Source organism: Esox lucius, chromosome 18 (assembly GCF_011004845.1).
Source record: "Esox lucius isolate fEsoLuc1 chromosome 18, fEsoLuc1.pri, whole genome shotgun sequence".
NCBI lineage: Eukaryota > Metazoa > Chordata > Actinopteri > Esociformes > Esocidae > Esox > Esox lucius.
This window is the reverse complement of record NC_047586.1, coordinates 21,255,515-21,271,995: the sequence shown is the minus strand read 5'-3', so window position 1 is coordinate 21,271,995 and position 16,481 is coordinate 21,255,515. Positions and strand designations below refer to the sequence as shown.

The 16,481-nt window shown below is 40.2% G+C and overlaps 2 protein-coding genes across 6 annotated transcripts in view; both read left to right on the top strand.

The window, feature by feature from the left end:
- The window catches only part of LOC105017520 (1-phosphatidylinositol 4,5-bisphosphate phosphodiesterase beta-1), a 134,696-nt gene extending 127,784 nt beyond the window's left edge, over window positions 1-6,912 (top strand). For 3 of the 4 annotated variants that reach the window (XM_020056341.3, XM_010882193.4, XM_020056343.3), the window contains one exon: window positions 4,425-6,912. In XM_020056341.3, coding sequence (XP_019911900.1) covers window positions 4,425-4,646 — 222 coding nt within the window. In that variant the 3' untranslated portion in view covers window positions 4,647-6,912. The remainder of the gene's footprint in view (window positions 1-4,424) is intronic. The other variant, XM_020056342.3, reaches the window with a different exon arrangement.
- Window positions 6,913-12,639: 5,727 nt separating this feature from the next.
- The window catches only part of LOC105017521 (1-phosphatidylinositol 4,5-bisphosphate phosphodiesterase beta-4), a 99,948-nt gene continuing 96,106 nt past the window's right edge, over window positions 12,640-16,481 (top strand). The window contains exon 1 of one of the 2 annotated variants that reach the window (XM_010882195.4): window positions 12,640-12,805. The gene's annotated coding sequence lies outside the window, so the exon portion shown is untranslated. The remainder of the gene's footprint in view (window positions 12,806-16,481) is intronic. The other variant, XM_010882194.4, reaches the window with a different exon arrangement.

Here is a 16,481-nt window from a genome sequence, read left to right as displayed (position 1 = left end):
ATACACACACATACACACACACACACGAGTGGCAGACTGTCCCTTTCTAAGTAGGTCAGACGTGGGGAGGGGAGGAACGGGGCTGCGGAGCGAAACGTCTTTAGCCATCTGGCCGAGACGTGCCTAATATCAGCACAGGGAAAAACACTTCAGGTCACCTTGGAGTGTGTGGTCAGATATGAAGTCAGGGACTACCTCAGACTCAGTCTGAATGTGACAAACACACACACACCTTCCAAAGGCAAGGTCCAATCAGGCCAGACACAGCTTCAGGCTTGGTTAGCCACAGAGCGAGGGGAGACGAATCAGAAGAGAACAGAGCAGAACTTTTCCCTTCCAGGTGATAGAAAACTGCATTTGGCCTCACCTCGCAAAGGAACCTTAAAATAATCTCATAACACCCAGTTGTATTACAGGGTGTGTGTGGACTTTAAAACAAATGTTTGATGCATGCTGATTACGTATGGGATAACGTATAAGATAACGTATGGGATAACGTATGGGATAATGTATGGGATAATGTATGGGTTGCATCCTAAATCATTCTTTGTTCCCTATATAGTGCACTTTATAGGGAATAGTGCAATGTTCATTTGAATAAGAAATGGCCTCTTAGAGTTCTTGTTACTAGTGCACTATCTGAAGAAGTTAGTGTCATTTAGGTGGTAGCTGGTCATACTTTCCATGGTGCAGAGCCAGGCTTTGGCATTGGCCAACCAGAGTGACAAGGTGTGACACCCAAAAAGATGTACCAGAATCCATGTGGTGACGACAGAGTGAAAGTCAAGTGCAGAGGGACGTCAAGTGTTAAGACATCGGATAGAACCGGTCCACCATGTTCCTGAAGAATCCAGTCCCGGATGTGTGGAGGGGGTCATCCTCCCTCCCAGCCTCCCTTCCTATAGTGATAGAGCCCCGAATTCCGTGTCACACTTGAATCTTTTTTGTCACACCACATGAGGTAGTCCTCCCAGCCTGCGATAGTGTACGAGTCAGGCAGAGAGGCCAGTCTCTTCCCACCTGGAGGCAGCTCTCTGGGTTTTCTGAATCATTTTGATGGCAGCCTCGCTAGTTTGGCAGGACATAGACACCCTCTGGTAAAGTTCAGTGTGACCCAAGTTTAAAAAAAAGACACTGTGGATTGGAATAGCCCCACTCTCATGAATGTCTCCTTGAAGAGGGATTGAAGTTCATTATCAGATTACGTCTATGTGCTGTTTGTACAGTCCTTAAGTTTTTTTTGTATGTTAATATATAAATAATTCAAAACTTTGGGGTCACTTAGAAATGTCCTTGTTTTCCATGAAAAAACGCATGAAAAGAGTTTGAATAGAAAATATAGCAAAATGAATAGGAAATATAAGATAAGAAATAATAGGACATGGTCTGATGAACTAATGATTTTTAATAGAAATAATAATTGTGTTCTTCAAACTTTGCTTTCGTCAAAGAATCGTCCATTTGCAGCAATTAAAGCCTTGCAGATCTTTGGCATTCTACTGTAGTTGTCAGTTTGTTGAGGTAATCTGAAGAGATTTCACCCCATGCTTCCTGAATGAAATTGGCTCCACTCAAGCGCTGTCTACATGGTATGGCATGGCGTTGAGTTTACCCTCACCAAAGCAGCCCCAGGCATCACATTGCCTCATCAGTTCTTGAAAGAGGGCGTCAAGCGCTCCTCCAGCATCTTTTCATTTGGTCTGCGTCTCACAAATGTTCTTCTTTGTGATCCAAACACCTCAAACTTAGATTTGTCTGTCCATAACACTTTTTTTCCTATCTTCATCTGCCCAGTGTCTGTTCTTTTCCAGCTACAATAGTCTACATTATATTTATGAAGAATTTTATATAATTTGAATGGACAAAAAAATAGACCATGATAGTACTTACACTCCTACAGTTGTGGGTTTGATTCCCACAGTAGGAAAGTGTGATGGGGGACTAATACAATATATGCACTAACTACTGGAAGTTATTCTGTATCAAAGTGTTTGCTAAATAACTTATAAGTGTAATCCATGCCTGAGAAAAACAAATTATAGAACTCCTATCAATTTAGTAAAATCCTGTTTTAATGTGGGATATCTTCTAAGTGGTCCGTCTGTGAAAACATGTTATAGCTACATTCTGATGTTTGGAGATTGGGTATAACTCACTATAACATTTAATTATCAACATTTCTAATCTATATAAGATTAATACTACCAAAGGCAAAAAAGTTAGGGTGTTTTATTCATTGACTTCCTCATTCAGTGTTGCCATGTCTGCTATACACAAAAAAGGCAATTGTTCAACTTGACTTTTGAGTGGTTGTTCAACAGAATATTTCACCCAAATCTGTCAACCTTGTCCTGCTTACAGACTCACATTGTGCGTTGCCATGGTGACCTGATCAATGCAGATGTGAATTTCTTTTTACACTTTTGAACATCTGAATATTACAATTTTACTAGTATAAAACGACTTCACATACTGATGTAGTATGTGAAGTAGTTTTATACTAGTAATTTCAAACTGCTGAAAAATGTCACAAGAAGGATATTGTAATAGGTTTGCTACGTCCTGTTCATAAACTGAAATAGTCGATGCCTCATAATCCCTGGAAAATGTAGCAGCAAAATGTGATATTTGTTAATTTCTCATTTCCCCCATTCAATTATCCCCTATGGGATTTTAGGAAAAATTCCCTTGTCCTTTAGAGTTTTTAAGATGGTGAGGTGGTGTAAGCCAACACAAAACACTGACCTTATATGAAGTGGATCTAAAAAAAAAAAACAATGGAAGAAACGAATGGTGTAATGACACAAAGAGAAACTTTTTGAGTTTTGCCATTGGGTTTTATGGGGATTATACTATTTCAGTCAATAAGCTGGTTCGCAAAGCTAGCGTACAGAAATCAATGGTTGTAGTCAATGTTGTTTTTAGTATGCAGAGCTGTGGTCCAGCGTTAACATTCCCAGCTCTGTTCACATATGCGGCAGAGACCAGAGTTCATAACAGTCTCTAACCTTCACCACTATGTCTCCCTATACCACTCTCCTAATGTTTCCCACTGTACATGAACTGCCATGAAAAACAAAAGTGTGTCCACTCTTTTTTTTCCAAATAAATTTGTTTTTTAGTTATAATATAGCTAAAACAATAACCTAATGTAGAACATTTTGCTAGTAGGTAATGAAGAGGTTTTTTTCCCACTGCATCTTTCAGTCACGTTTCCATGGCATTTCTGTTGTTAGGATCAAGTTCCATTGACCTCTTTACTGTATCTGTTCCGCCAAGTCGATCCATAGTTAAGCTCTAAGATTCTGACGTGGTTCTTATATGCTTAGATCAGGATGTGAGTTTATCCTGCTGCTCTCCTTTAATTATGGCCCTCCTCTGGGACTTAGTGGGGTAGTTAAAACAGAGAAATCAGCATTAAAGCAATTATTGGATCAGACTGAATACAATCCTGTCATCTGTAATCATTAGGAGTGTCTATGCCTGGGAGAAAAACAGACTCTCTCTCTAGCTTTCCCTATTGTCTGTCAGAAGACATGGATCTCAGCAGAACAGGAGGCTTCACTTAGGATTAACCATTCACGTCTCTTTCATGCTTTTATAACTAATTGAGGTAGAGAAAACGAGTAAGAAGAAAAGACCGTTGTGTCATCATGGAGGCTACCCAGTTAGCAATACAACAACCCTTAGCTTACGTATTGACTGGCGACATCAAATATCATCCATATAACTCATCACTAGTCAGTGACACCAGCTTCATTTTTTATATATTTTTTTATTTAACCAATATCCAACCAGCCATTTACTTTAAGTACAACTCTACCTCAGGTCACTCCATAACACGTGGTAGTCCAGTAGTAACCACTGATTTCATTTCGCTGAAACTAATTGCTAAATTATTTTTAGCTTTCATTACAACTGACTGCAAAAAAATAAAAACACATGCCACTATGCACCTGCTGAATTCGTCAAATCTATCTGCAGGTGTGAATTGCTGTATTTTCTCTTATATAGCATATACTGTTTATTTTGTATTTATTGATTCACATTTATTTATGGGGTTCTGTGTGTTGTCTTGTCATCAAGCATTCAAATGCATATGGCCAAGGTCGCCAATCGAAAATGAGACTTGGTTAAATGATGGTTAAATATAATAATAAATATAATTTAAAAAGAAACCGAATACACTAGTAACAGCACAAGCACAAGTGTCCTCGTTTACAGAATATCAGAGGTGGCCAGATCCAGTTCAGTATGTAATTATGTTGGCTCACTACGTTGGTTCTGGAGACCCATAATGAATTTGGTCTCCCTACTGCTCTTTATCGACCCAGACTTTGTTCTTTCCGTTTAACTGCAGAGAGATGGACCACAACATATTCTCTTTAAAGCTGTGTCTATACTGTTGGTTCTCTCCCCAATAGCTGCAGAGCGAGCTGGACCAGGAGTACCAGGACAAGTTCAGAAGGTTGCCCCTAGAGATCCAGGAGTTCGTTCAGGACAGCAGCCGGACCAAGCTTAGCGACGACAGTCCCTGCGGCAACATGTCTGTGTCCTCGACAGCCGAGAGGCTCAACCACAAAGCCTCGCAGTCTGAGGATGATGCAGAAGACTCGACGGAGAAGGTGTTTGACACGTCCCTTTAGGACAGTTCTGAAATGACACCCTACCCCCTGTCAGGTGCAGTTCTTTGGGCCAGAGTATCATATTAGACAGGTAGAAACTAGTGTACTAAATAGGCAATAGGCCAACACTTTGGATGCATTCGGAGTATTCACACACCCCTTTAGAGACTGAAACCCCACCCCCTCATCTGAATTGGACGGTTCTGGTTGGTCGTTCTGGCTCGAGGTGGAAATTGCCACTCGAGCGCAGACGTAAAGATGGACACTTGGCACGCAATCCTAAACCGAACCTGTAGGGGGGTTTTAGACGTTATCTGACCCTGGACCAGTAAAAGGGATGAGCTACTCCGTGCCTCTGTTCAGATTTGTAAATACTTGTTTTGTACTTCTGTGTTCTATTGTTTTTCTCCGGAGTGCGTGAGTAGGCACTAATAATGCGCAGGAACTAAGTTACTTGAACTATTGCACAGATGGAATACTTTCTTTTTAAATGTTTTTAATATGTTCCTAATTTTTGAACGAGATAAAGTATTAGCTGTTCAGTTCTCACAATGTTGACGTTTGAGCAGAAAGGTGACCGGTGCCAATGTCTTTATAACACTGTGTTCAGAATGAGGTTAGTAACATTACGAAGACATGGGTTAAGACTGCGTAGTGATTCCGCTGGGAGTCTCTGATGTAGTTAAAGCATGGTAAATAAATCTGACCACTGTGGACACGGCCTTTATTGACTTCATTTAAAAGTAAGAATCCCTCCTCCTGTATATTTTGCACTGAAGGCTTTTGACAAAACTAACTTGTCTATTGTATTCTAACCCCGAAGCACTGGAGGCTTGAAGGTTTTATTTCTTCCTTGTAGAAATAGGTCTTTATGTTGTGCTGCTACCGGCTTTTATTACTGTTGTTATCCTGTTTTGCTTTGTAAGGTGTAATATTGACCCGGTCAACACGTGCAGTACTTATTTAATAGTTTCATTATACATATATATATATATATATATATATATATATATATATAATAATTGTGATGTTAGGATCTTGACACATTAGCGTTTTTTGATTGTTTCTGGTTGGGGGGAAAGCAAAACATTGTGAGGAAAGGAAGGAGGGAAATGAAGGAAGGATGAGTAAACAATGTATATGCATGTTCTTGAACAATTGTAAATGTAAAATTGTTAGCTCTGTAGCAGACAAGATGTAACGTAAGTGACCATGTCTCTCTCCGCCTGTACAATAGGTTACTTCCATTGATCCCAATAATCTGAACTCCCATTAGAACGGCATGGATGAGATTACATTGTTTGGATTCATATGAGACAAAAGACAATGAGACTGTATCACTGCCCCTGACCAAAGACTGAAGTAGTAAACACCTGGACACTCAACCAAATTCATCTCAGTCAAATGAAACAATCTTAGTGCACCTGTTGCTACAGTACGTTTTTACTCTTGAGCACAGTTTAATGATCATAGATGTACACATGGCCAATAGATATTCCAACTGTTTTTGTTGTACTTGGGCAATACATTAAGTACTTAATGCCTAACACAGCCAAAGCAGAAATTTTTCAAACAAAAGAGTGGTAGATTTGAACTACCAAGTATTTCAAGCTAATTTCATTTCCACATGGTATATAGAGAACACCACCCCTACTCCTCCTTTGATATTTGGCATCTTACTCAATTGTCAATCAAAGACCCAAAACGTTCTTAAGGAGACTCCCATCCTGTACAATGCCATATATAGACCACAATGGATGTGTCATGTCTGTTATGGGATTTTTTATTTCTATTGATTATCCTGAGTCAGTTTAATGGATCACATTGTCAACTGCAAACAAGTACAACTTGGTTTCTAAAAGACAGTTCTAATTGATGTGAGAGTCCTGTGCCTTTTTAATTGGTTTGCCTTGTTTTTGATGTTGAATGTGTGAAATGCATCATTGTGTATATTGCCATTGTATTCTGCAAAGCTGTCTGTTATTGTATAGACTCATGTGCACTTTTAGTATGGTACTACTGCTAATAAAAAAAAAACAACGCTTGTGATGACGAACAGTATTTTCAGAAGTGTCTCGTTAAAAAAGTTAATGCTAGGACGTTTATTTTTATTTTGTATTGAACCACTTTATTTAAAATGTTCTGTTCATCTTCTTATGTGTATGCATTGATGAGTTGTACATGTGTGACGTAAAGGCTAAATGAAGATGATTTGATGATCGTTGAATAGTAGTGTAGAGGGAATTTGCTTGTAAGTAATAAATGTGACTATTGTACATTGCTGAAGTGAACACTGTGTCTTTGTGTTGATTTTCTGGTTGACTCGAACCATATGGTAGATGTACGGAGCGCCTTAGGTATCAGGTAAATGTTTCTAATCCATTGCTTTTTTTCATCCATTCTTCAACTGGATTTTTTTCAGACCAGATTTTTTTAAACCAGTCTGTGAACATAATATTGCTTCATTCAACTTTTTAATTAATTGCCTCGACTTTTTAATTAATTTACTTTTTTGGTTACTCCCAATTTTTCTTTTAATTAATTCCCTTACCTCATCGTCAAATTTGATGGAGAAATCTGAGTTTTTTAAATTCCACTTCAACATGGGCTGGAAAACATAATCGCGCTCAGCTACAGCAACTCTGAAACAGTTCCTGGGCCAGCAAGGTGTTTGTTTGTTTCTTTGCACTTACTGTACATCCACCGGGAATCGGGAATCCCTGGAAGCCTGTGGCTCACATCAAATAAACTGTACATCAAATACACTGTACATCTGCCCACAAAAAGGCCTTTCTTGCAAATAAACAGTTTCAGAGTTAGTGATGAGGATCTCGTGTTTCACTCTCAAAACGTGAAGAATATTAATTGATAAATAAACAGAACACACAAATCAGTTATTGATACAAACTGTTGATTATATTACATTTAATTGAAATATTAATGTAAACTACTATGACATTATTTCTACACTGATGATATATACATATTCATACTTGTATAGTACAGTTACTGTCAAGCTTAAAGAAAAGTTTTTGTGTGATTAACCTTCAACAGCGACATTGATCGATAAATTACTGCATTGAATCTGTCTTGAGTTTGGATGCAATGGGTGTGTCTGATGGAGTTATTACATGTTTGCAAACATATTACATTGAATTTCTGAACATACGAATGCTACTCATAATGACCAGAACAGTCAGTCTTCTCAAATCTCTACTCAATTCTGATAAAAATAAATAAATGGAGGTAATCCATAAAATAAACTGAATGAAATTTAAAAAAAAAGAATTCACAGTAATGCAGAAGAACAACAGGGCGGTGACAAGATGTCCAGAAAACAGAACAACGGGAGAGAGTTGAGAATATGAATCTACAGAGAACAGTTGAAAGGGAATAATTCAAAGAAAACCCTCTCCTGTGATCATTCTGCTTGAGTGCCCAGTTGCACAAACATCCATCAAAGCATAACTACATGTGCACATGCACTTCCACGGCATAAGTACACGTGTGAGAGCGTGTGTGTTTTTGTGTGTGTGGGAGGCAGGGGGGGGGGGTTTCTATTGCCTACCTTCCGTCATCTCCTAGGTAACTGTTGGCCCTTTACATCAGAATAATAGTAACACGTGAACATTACCCCACGTTCATGAATCAACACATTATCAGTCATTTAAACCTGGAGTCCTAGGGAGCCCACACGCATTGTACACAATGGCAAACAACACCTTGAAATGACTGTTGAACAGCAATCGCAGATGGAACCTTTAATATGGAGGGCTGGGGTTTATTCCCCTGGTTTCCCCGATAGACAGTCTTTGATTTACAGGACAGAAAGACGATGACCTCTACATATACGGTGGTCTCTCGGGACCGGGGGCGAACCTACTCCTACCTTCCACATCAATGAAACCCATGAACCTCCAACACGTTGTGATGTACCCTGTCAAACAACAGCCTCAGTCGTGGTCCCATTACAATCCCAATTAATCAATTCCGAGAACGTCCACTACTGCAGGTCAGAGTCCCAGCTCTTATTTACTATTAATGCACTTGTCTGTGAGTGTTTGTGTGTGTGGGTTTGTGTGTGCATCTATCCACAAGGCAGCAATAGTTGATACCACACGCTATAATCACACTAGCTGTAACCACTACATCCATGTATTGTGATTCAAATTCTAGGGGAGACACACACAGGCGTACCCACGTACAGACAGACATCCACTCACACAGACTGGTTCTGGTAACATTCCAAGAACCAGGAGAGACTTCTAATTAAGGGTCTGAAAGCGGAAAGGACCAGCCATGGTTTTTAATATGAATCCAAAGGTTATGTAAACACTGAGGCTTTTTAGTTCCCTCCCGTCCAAACAAACACACATACACCAAGTCCCAACTCCCCGGAATACCGACTGCCATCTGTCCATCTGAAACCCACCAGGATAGCAAAATATAAAAAAAATGGAGGAAGAATGGGCACATGCATAGAGTTTGGACTGATCGTCGTGTATAATGGCATGATGCGCTTCCTGCTGTGGTCAGTGGGAACTATTGAACCTGCAAGTTTGTTATCAGAAAATCCCGCTGATGGCCCATTATCACTGGAATCAGTCATGTGACTGGACAGTGATTTCCTGCCTCTTAGACAAATTGTCTGCCATTTGAAGACCGCTTATCTCTGTGGTATACCATTCCAAGACATTACGTTGTGTGTTGATTTGCTGGAAGTGTACAGCGTTATTCTGTTAGCGTCCTAGTACTTGGGCTTGGAGTCTAGTGGCTTCGTCCCTCAGGAGCAGCACAGTCATTGTAAGTGTATGGTGTCAAGCTCACCCTCATTAATGTTAAAGGAGAATTTCACCAGTTTTTACCTCAATGTTGGACAGTTCTTCACGCTGAAAAAGACCTATTCGCCAAGAGAAACTGTTATCCATTGTTCTGTTTAATTTTAATAGCCATTACAAACTTAAAACAGACACAAAAAATGTGTTAGTGAAACAGTTCAAAGAGTTGGACAGAATTTCCGCTATATGCATTTGACATATACTGTAACTATTACTACTTTTGGGTAAGCTGACATTTTTGTTTGACAGGCATCTTCAGCCAACGTTAGCTAAAAATCTCAATAAATCATAAGAGTGTATAATGTAAGGTAAAAAACAATGAAGTGGCTTCAGATCTGTCGATTATCTGATCTTTAGAAAATATTTTGAAGATCCAGAGGCTTCTGCATGTGTAAATATTCTTTCAATTGAATCATACATTTTAGTTGTAGTTACATTTTAGTAATTTCGAGCTTCGTTAGTTTTTACTTTGGATAGCCCATGCGAGACATCAAATAATGTTAATTTTCACATCCTGACTCCTACTGGCAAATGTTTCTACAGTCATGTTCCATCATGTTTTCGGTGCTGATTACAGAGTAAAACTGGCTCTGGTTTCCCAAAAGCATCTGATGGCTGAGTTCATCTTAAACAATAGTGGCTGAATGTTTCTTAGCCTTAATTAAGATGCTTTTGAGAAACCAGGCCTTGTTCTACAATTTAAATTGGCAAGCCTTAAACTACCCAGTTAAAATGTATTTCTAACCCAATCCTTGACTAGCATGTGTATACACCGATCAGCCATAACATATATATATATATACACTCACCTAAAGGATTATTAGGAACACCATACTAATACTGTGTTTGACCCCCTTTCGCCTTCAGAACTGTCTTAATTCTACGTGGCATTGATTCAACAAGGTGCTGAAAGCATTCTTTTAGAAATGTTGGCCCATATTGATAGGATAGCATCTTGCAGTTGATGGAGATTTGTGGGATGCACATCCAGGGCACGAAGCTCCCGTTCCACCACATCACAAAGATGCTCTATTGGGTTGAGATCTGGTGACTGTGGGGGCCATTTCAGTACAGTGAACTCATTGTCATGTTCAAGAAATCAATTTGAAATGATTTGAGCTTTGTGACATGGTGCATTATCCTGCTGGATGTAGCCATCAGAGGATGGGTACATGGTGGTCATAAAGGGATAGACATGGTCAGAAACAATGCTCAGGTAGGCCGTGGCATTTAAACGATGCCCAATTGGCACTAAGGGGCCTAAAGTGTGCCAAGAAAACATCCCCCACACAATTACACCACCACCACCAGCCTGCACAGTGGTAACAAGGCATGATGGATTCATGTTCTCATTCTGTTTACGCCAAATTCTGACTCTACCATCTGAATGTCTCAACAGAAATCGAGACTCATCAGACCAGGCAAACTTCTTCCAGTCTTCAACTGTCCAATTTTGGTGAGCTCGTGCAAATTGTAGCCTCTTTTCTTATTTGTAGTGGAGATGAATGGTACCCGGTGGGGTCTTCTGCTGTTGTAGCCCATCCGCCTCAAGGTTGTGCGTGTTGTGGCTTCACAAATGCTTTGCTGCATACCTCGGTTGTAACGAGTGGTTATTTCAGTCAAAGTTGCTCTTCTATCAGCTTGAATCAGTCGGCCCATTGTCCTCTGACCTCTAGCATCAACAAGGCATTTTCGCCCACAGGACTGCCGCATACTGGATGTTTTTCCCTTTTCACACCATTCTTTGTAAACCCTAGAAATGGTTGTGCGTGAAAATCCCAGTAACTGAGCAGATTGTGAAATAATCAGACCGGCCCGTCTGCCACCAACAACCATGCCATGCTCAAAATTGCTTAAATCACCTTTCTTGGTACTGAAATGGCCCCCACAGTCACCAGATCTCAACCCAATAGAGCATCTTTGGGATGTGGTGGAACGGGAGCTTCGTGCCCTGGATGTGCATCCCACAAATCTCCATCAACTGCAAGATGCTATCCTATCAATATGGGCCAACATTTCTAAAGAAAGCTTTCAGCACTTTTCAATGCCACGTAGAATTAAGGCAGTTCTGAAGGCGAAAGGGGGTCAAACACAGTATTAGTATGATGTCCCTAATAATCCTTTAGGTGAGTGTAGATACTTAAACCTACACTATGTTCATCATGTGTATATGCTCACACAGTTAGGTCAAGAACAAGTGAAAGATCTGTACAACAATTGTGCCATAAATACAATTGGTTCAAAATATTATATTATTTTCTGTTGAGGAACCATCTAACAAAAATTTGAATTGTACTTTAAAGGTAATGAAACATATTTTAAATGACTACATTTAGAGATACATTTAAATTTGACTCTCACAATACATATACTAATAAATAGCAGAATGGATAGAACTGCTACCATTTAGTGTGTTTGTTATTCCATAACAACACATTGTTTTTCTTTTGGCAATATACACTGCTATTGTAGTTGAACCTCCAAACTATCTTTTCATAATTTCAGAGAAAATTTGTGTCAAATTTGTACATGTACTACAATGCAATATGATAATGTGAGTAACCATTTTATGAAACCCTCCTAAATACTCCAAACCCATTAAGGTTATATATGAAACTTTCTGGATGATTTCTTTGCACTACATTATTTCAGTAAAACTAACGGTACATCAACACATAAAGTTTATAATTTGACTGATATCAGTCAAATAATATTAGACATAATATTATGAGTTCTTTTCTCACACGGCTATCTTAGAAAGATAACCTTTTAGAGAGGGATCTAGTTACTTAAACATCAACATTAAGTGCTGTTTCAAATAAACCATTGCATTTGTAGAAATGTAAGTAGCCTACTGTTATTGGAAACAGACATTATTGCTTAATTATAATGTAACATAATATTCCCTTCACGCAATAGCCTAGGCAGCAATGAAAAAAACGGCAGATGTGTATTGATTGGCAGCCCTGGCCTAGACTGTTGTTGTGTGGCTAGGCTACAGCATTAGTTTGCATTGTAGGGAGGGTAAATGATACCTGTCCATGACAACCTTCATGTTTGCACGTGCACACGCACGCACACACACACAGGTTCCTTATCGAACCGCATCAGGCCATTCTCCACTGGAGGGCGAGTGGTACAAGAGCAGTTTTATTGGAAGGGAAGGGAGGGATAAAGAGACAGAGGGGAAGAGAGAGGGAGAGTGTGTGTGAGAGTGAGAGGTACAGTGAGAGGGCGGGAGATAGAGCAGCTGGAAGCAGGAGAGAAAATCCCGGCCCAGCCTCTGCAACCATAATTTTTCACATCGGATTTAATCCGTTCTCGTCGCGACCAACAATTCACGTAAGGATGCTTGAATATTTCCGTATTATTTGCTGACGGTTGGGCATTACAACGATTTTTGCAGAGCTTTGGGTGTCTACGTTTTGGAAAGAAAAGCATTCGCTTGTTTTTATATTGGTGGTTGAAATGCCGTGAGAATGTTAAACTCCAATCTCTTGCGGAGCTATAATGTACTGTTAGCTAGCTAGGTCAGTCTGCGAATTTTCGCATCCTCAGATAAGAAATTACCGCTGCTAGCTTGCAGAAACATCATGTGAGTTGTTTTCGAAAGGGATGGTCTCGTTCAGGGTTTTAAAATAACACAACTTGCTGGTGTAGTTTCAAGCGTGTACAACACGTGCATGGCTGTCACATCCATCCGACGCTTTTGTTTTTTGTTTGTAAATGGAACATTAGCGGAGATGGTGTGTATACTGTAAGCCGTCTGCATGCAGCTGTATTTCGACATGTAAAACTTGACAAACGGAGTGCACTATTGATGTTTCCGTCGCCAAGGTACCAGCGGCACGCTAGCTACTAGCTAACAGGACATCCAGTACCAGGGATATCAAGCTTGTTGGCCCATGGCACGCTGCATGAGAGATGCACCACTAGCTAGGATAGTGTTTACGTAAGCCCCTGTATCTGGGTTTATAAATATGGAAGCAAGTATAAGCTTGCGATTTATTGAACATTTGTAAATGTTGTCGAAACACATCCTAACTTATGCTTACGTTGTCGGCTAGTCAGACAGGTGCCTGTGTTTCTGATGCTACTTTGGGGATGTATGTTTAGTGTTACTGAACATTTGCCATGCATATTCTGCTTCGTCCTTCGTCTTCTAGATGGGTAGTGGATCAAGAAATAACGGGTCAGCCAAAGACATCTCTTGCGCTATCGTGGCTAATTTCTGACAGAATGTGAGACAGTAATGCATTCGATGCACTTTATTTTACCATATGTTTGCAGATGTGCAGTTTTTGTGACTGTGACTGAGAAAGCCTTTTGTACACTTGAACCTTGTACGTAGTTTTTCATGAACATGAAGGTAATTTTACGCAAAGGGTCAAAATAAATGGGTGTGTAGATACATACACCTGCGCGCGAAACTCTGCCACCTGTTCCCGTGCACGCGCGGGTCCAATGTCCTGTCCTATTGTTTGCTGTAATTGACAGGAAACCGGACGTATAGTATCTGAGCCGCTTATTACAATCTGTGTTTGAAGTGGCATTTAGCTAATTCGATCACCGGGGGGAAATAGAGACACTTTTGCCACGACCCGGTCGATATGCAATAAAGTGACTGCTTTCTTAGCTTCGAGCCATATATTAAATTCTCGATAGTGAAATTGACCTTCCATGACAAATCGCACTGTTGCTGGTTACAATTTAATATAAATAAATAAAAATACAATACATTTGCATTTTAATCATGTACCAGACGCCCCTATGCAGAGTGATTTTCCATTGCGTTTCGGCTGAGGTTCATTGCTCAAGGACACATTGACAAGTTTTCACCTTGTTAGCTTGGGGATTTTAACCAGCAACCTTTGCTTTATCTGCTAGGTCACTTGCCACCCATCAGAAAGAAAAAAGAAACGTAATTCTGTCTGTGTATGGGTTGCATGCATTTTAATCACACAGATAGGATTTCGGGGGTATGTAATGCAAGAAAACAATTTATTATATTAACAGCAATGTAAAACAAAGGTAATAAAGCAACAGCTACGTGTTTACCATGTTTTTAAATGCCTAATTCTATTGAAGTGCCTGCCCGCCTGCCTCTCTGCCTACCTGTCTGCCTAGCTGTCTGTCTTCCTGCTGCCTGCCTGCCTCTGTGTCTGCCTGGGTCAAAAACGTTATCTGTTCAGAAACATTTACCACAGTACGTCTGCGTTGTGTATGCAGAGAAGAGCCTAAACCAGGTCAACTTTAAAGTATTGACACATTGCCATAAGAAGTTGTGGTGTCGATTAGTGACAAACATTGCCCCGCCCTTCTCCCTCTTTCGAACAAAAACAATGACCTTAACTGATTGGCCACACCATATTCTAATACTTATACTGATCAAGAGAGGTGTGCTAAGCAGCTTACCGGCTGACTGCGGGTGTGTGGGAGTGGGTTATTTTTTATCTCTGACCAGAGGGTATGTTAATTGTTATGAAGGGGAAGCTTAAATGTTTTTTTCAGATTTTGGTGCATGTGCAACCTGGCTGTAATATTTGACAGCTTCCGACTCCTGAAAGGTGATATAAGGCTGTTAATACACAGTGCACTGACTCTGTGATAAATGTTGAGTGTGTTGTGTTAACGGGGCGGCTGATGACTCATTGTGAAATGGTCGCTTTGTTGTTTCCGAACCCCTGGTCTGTAAAGTGGACATTGTTTTGGGTCAGCTTAATGTAATGTTGTTGGTCACCTACTCAGGAAAGGTTAGCCAATGTTGTTCTAGGGCTCAAGACGTGAAAAAGCATTGACATAGCTGGATTCCAGTGTCACAGGCACAAAAATGATTTTGCTTATCAGAATCCCCCAATTGACATTTAGCCAGACCAGGCAAAACCAACAGGATGAGTCATTGTGTTTACCCTCCCGCTTGAAAATCTAGAAGGATACGACTTCTGTGTGGCTCTGCCTTTTAGGGTGCCCGTGACACACGTGTGCGCGCGCACTGCGTTCGGTGGAGGACTATGGTAGCTATGTCTATGAGGAACATTATTCTCTGGTCCTGCTGTGTCCGTTCTCTTGGCCGAAGGAGACTGCTGACATTTTGTGTTTTGGCTGTATCACACAGCTTAACATTAGAAGCACAGAGGGAGTCATTTTGACACATTATGAATTTCTAATACACTACCATTTGAAAGTTTTGGTTCACCAAGAAGTTTCCTTGTTTCCCTGAAAACATACATGAAATGAGTTTGAATACGAAATATTGCTAAATTAATTAAAAAAAATAGTCATTGAAATAATAATTTTTAATTGAAATAATGATTGTGTCCTTCAAACTTTGCTTTCATCAATGAATCCTCCATTTGCAGCCATTACGGCCCTGCAGACCTTTGACATTCTAGTTGTCAGTTTGTTGAGGTAATCTGAAGAGATTTCACCCCATGCTTCCTGAAGCAACACAAGTTGGATCGGCTTGATGGGCACATCTGACGTAGCATACGGTCAAGCTGCTCCAACAACAGCTCAATAGGGTTAAGATCCAGTGACTATGCTGGCCACTCTATTATAGAAAGAATACCAGCTGACTGCTTCTTCCCTAAATAGTTCTTGCATAGTTTGGAGCTGTGCTTTGGGTCATTGTCCTATTGTAGGAGGAAACTGGCTCCAATCAAGCACCATCCACAGGGTATGGCATGGCGTTGCAAAATAGAGTGATGGCCTTTTACACCACCAAACCAGCCCCAGATCATCACATTGCCTCCACCCTGCTTGACAGATAGCGTCAAGCACTCCTCCAGTATCTTTTCATTTGGTCTGCATCTCACAAATGTTTTTTTCCAGTCTTCCTGTGTCTGTGTTCTTTTGCTCATCTTAATAGTTTTTTATTAAGTCTCAACACTGTTGATGTTGAGACTGGTGTTTTTCGTGTAGTATTTAATGACGCTGCCCCTTGATTCTGTTTCTCAAACTAGACATTCTAATGTAATTGTCCTCTTTCTCAGAAGTGCCCACTCCTTTTTCTGTTCTG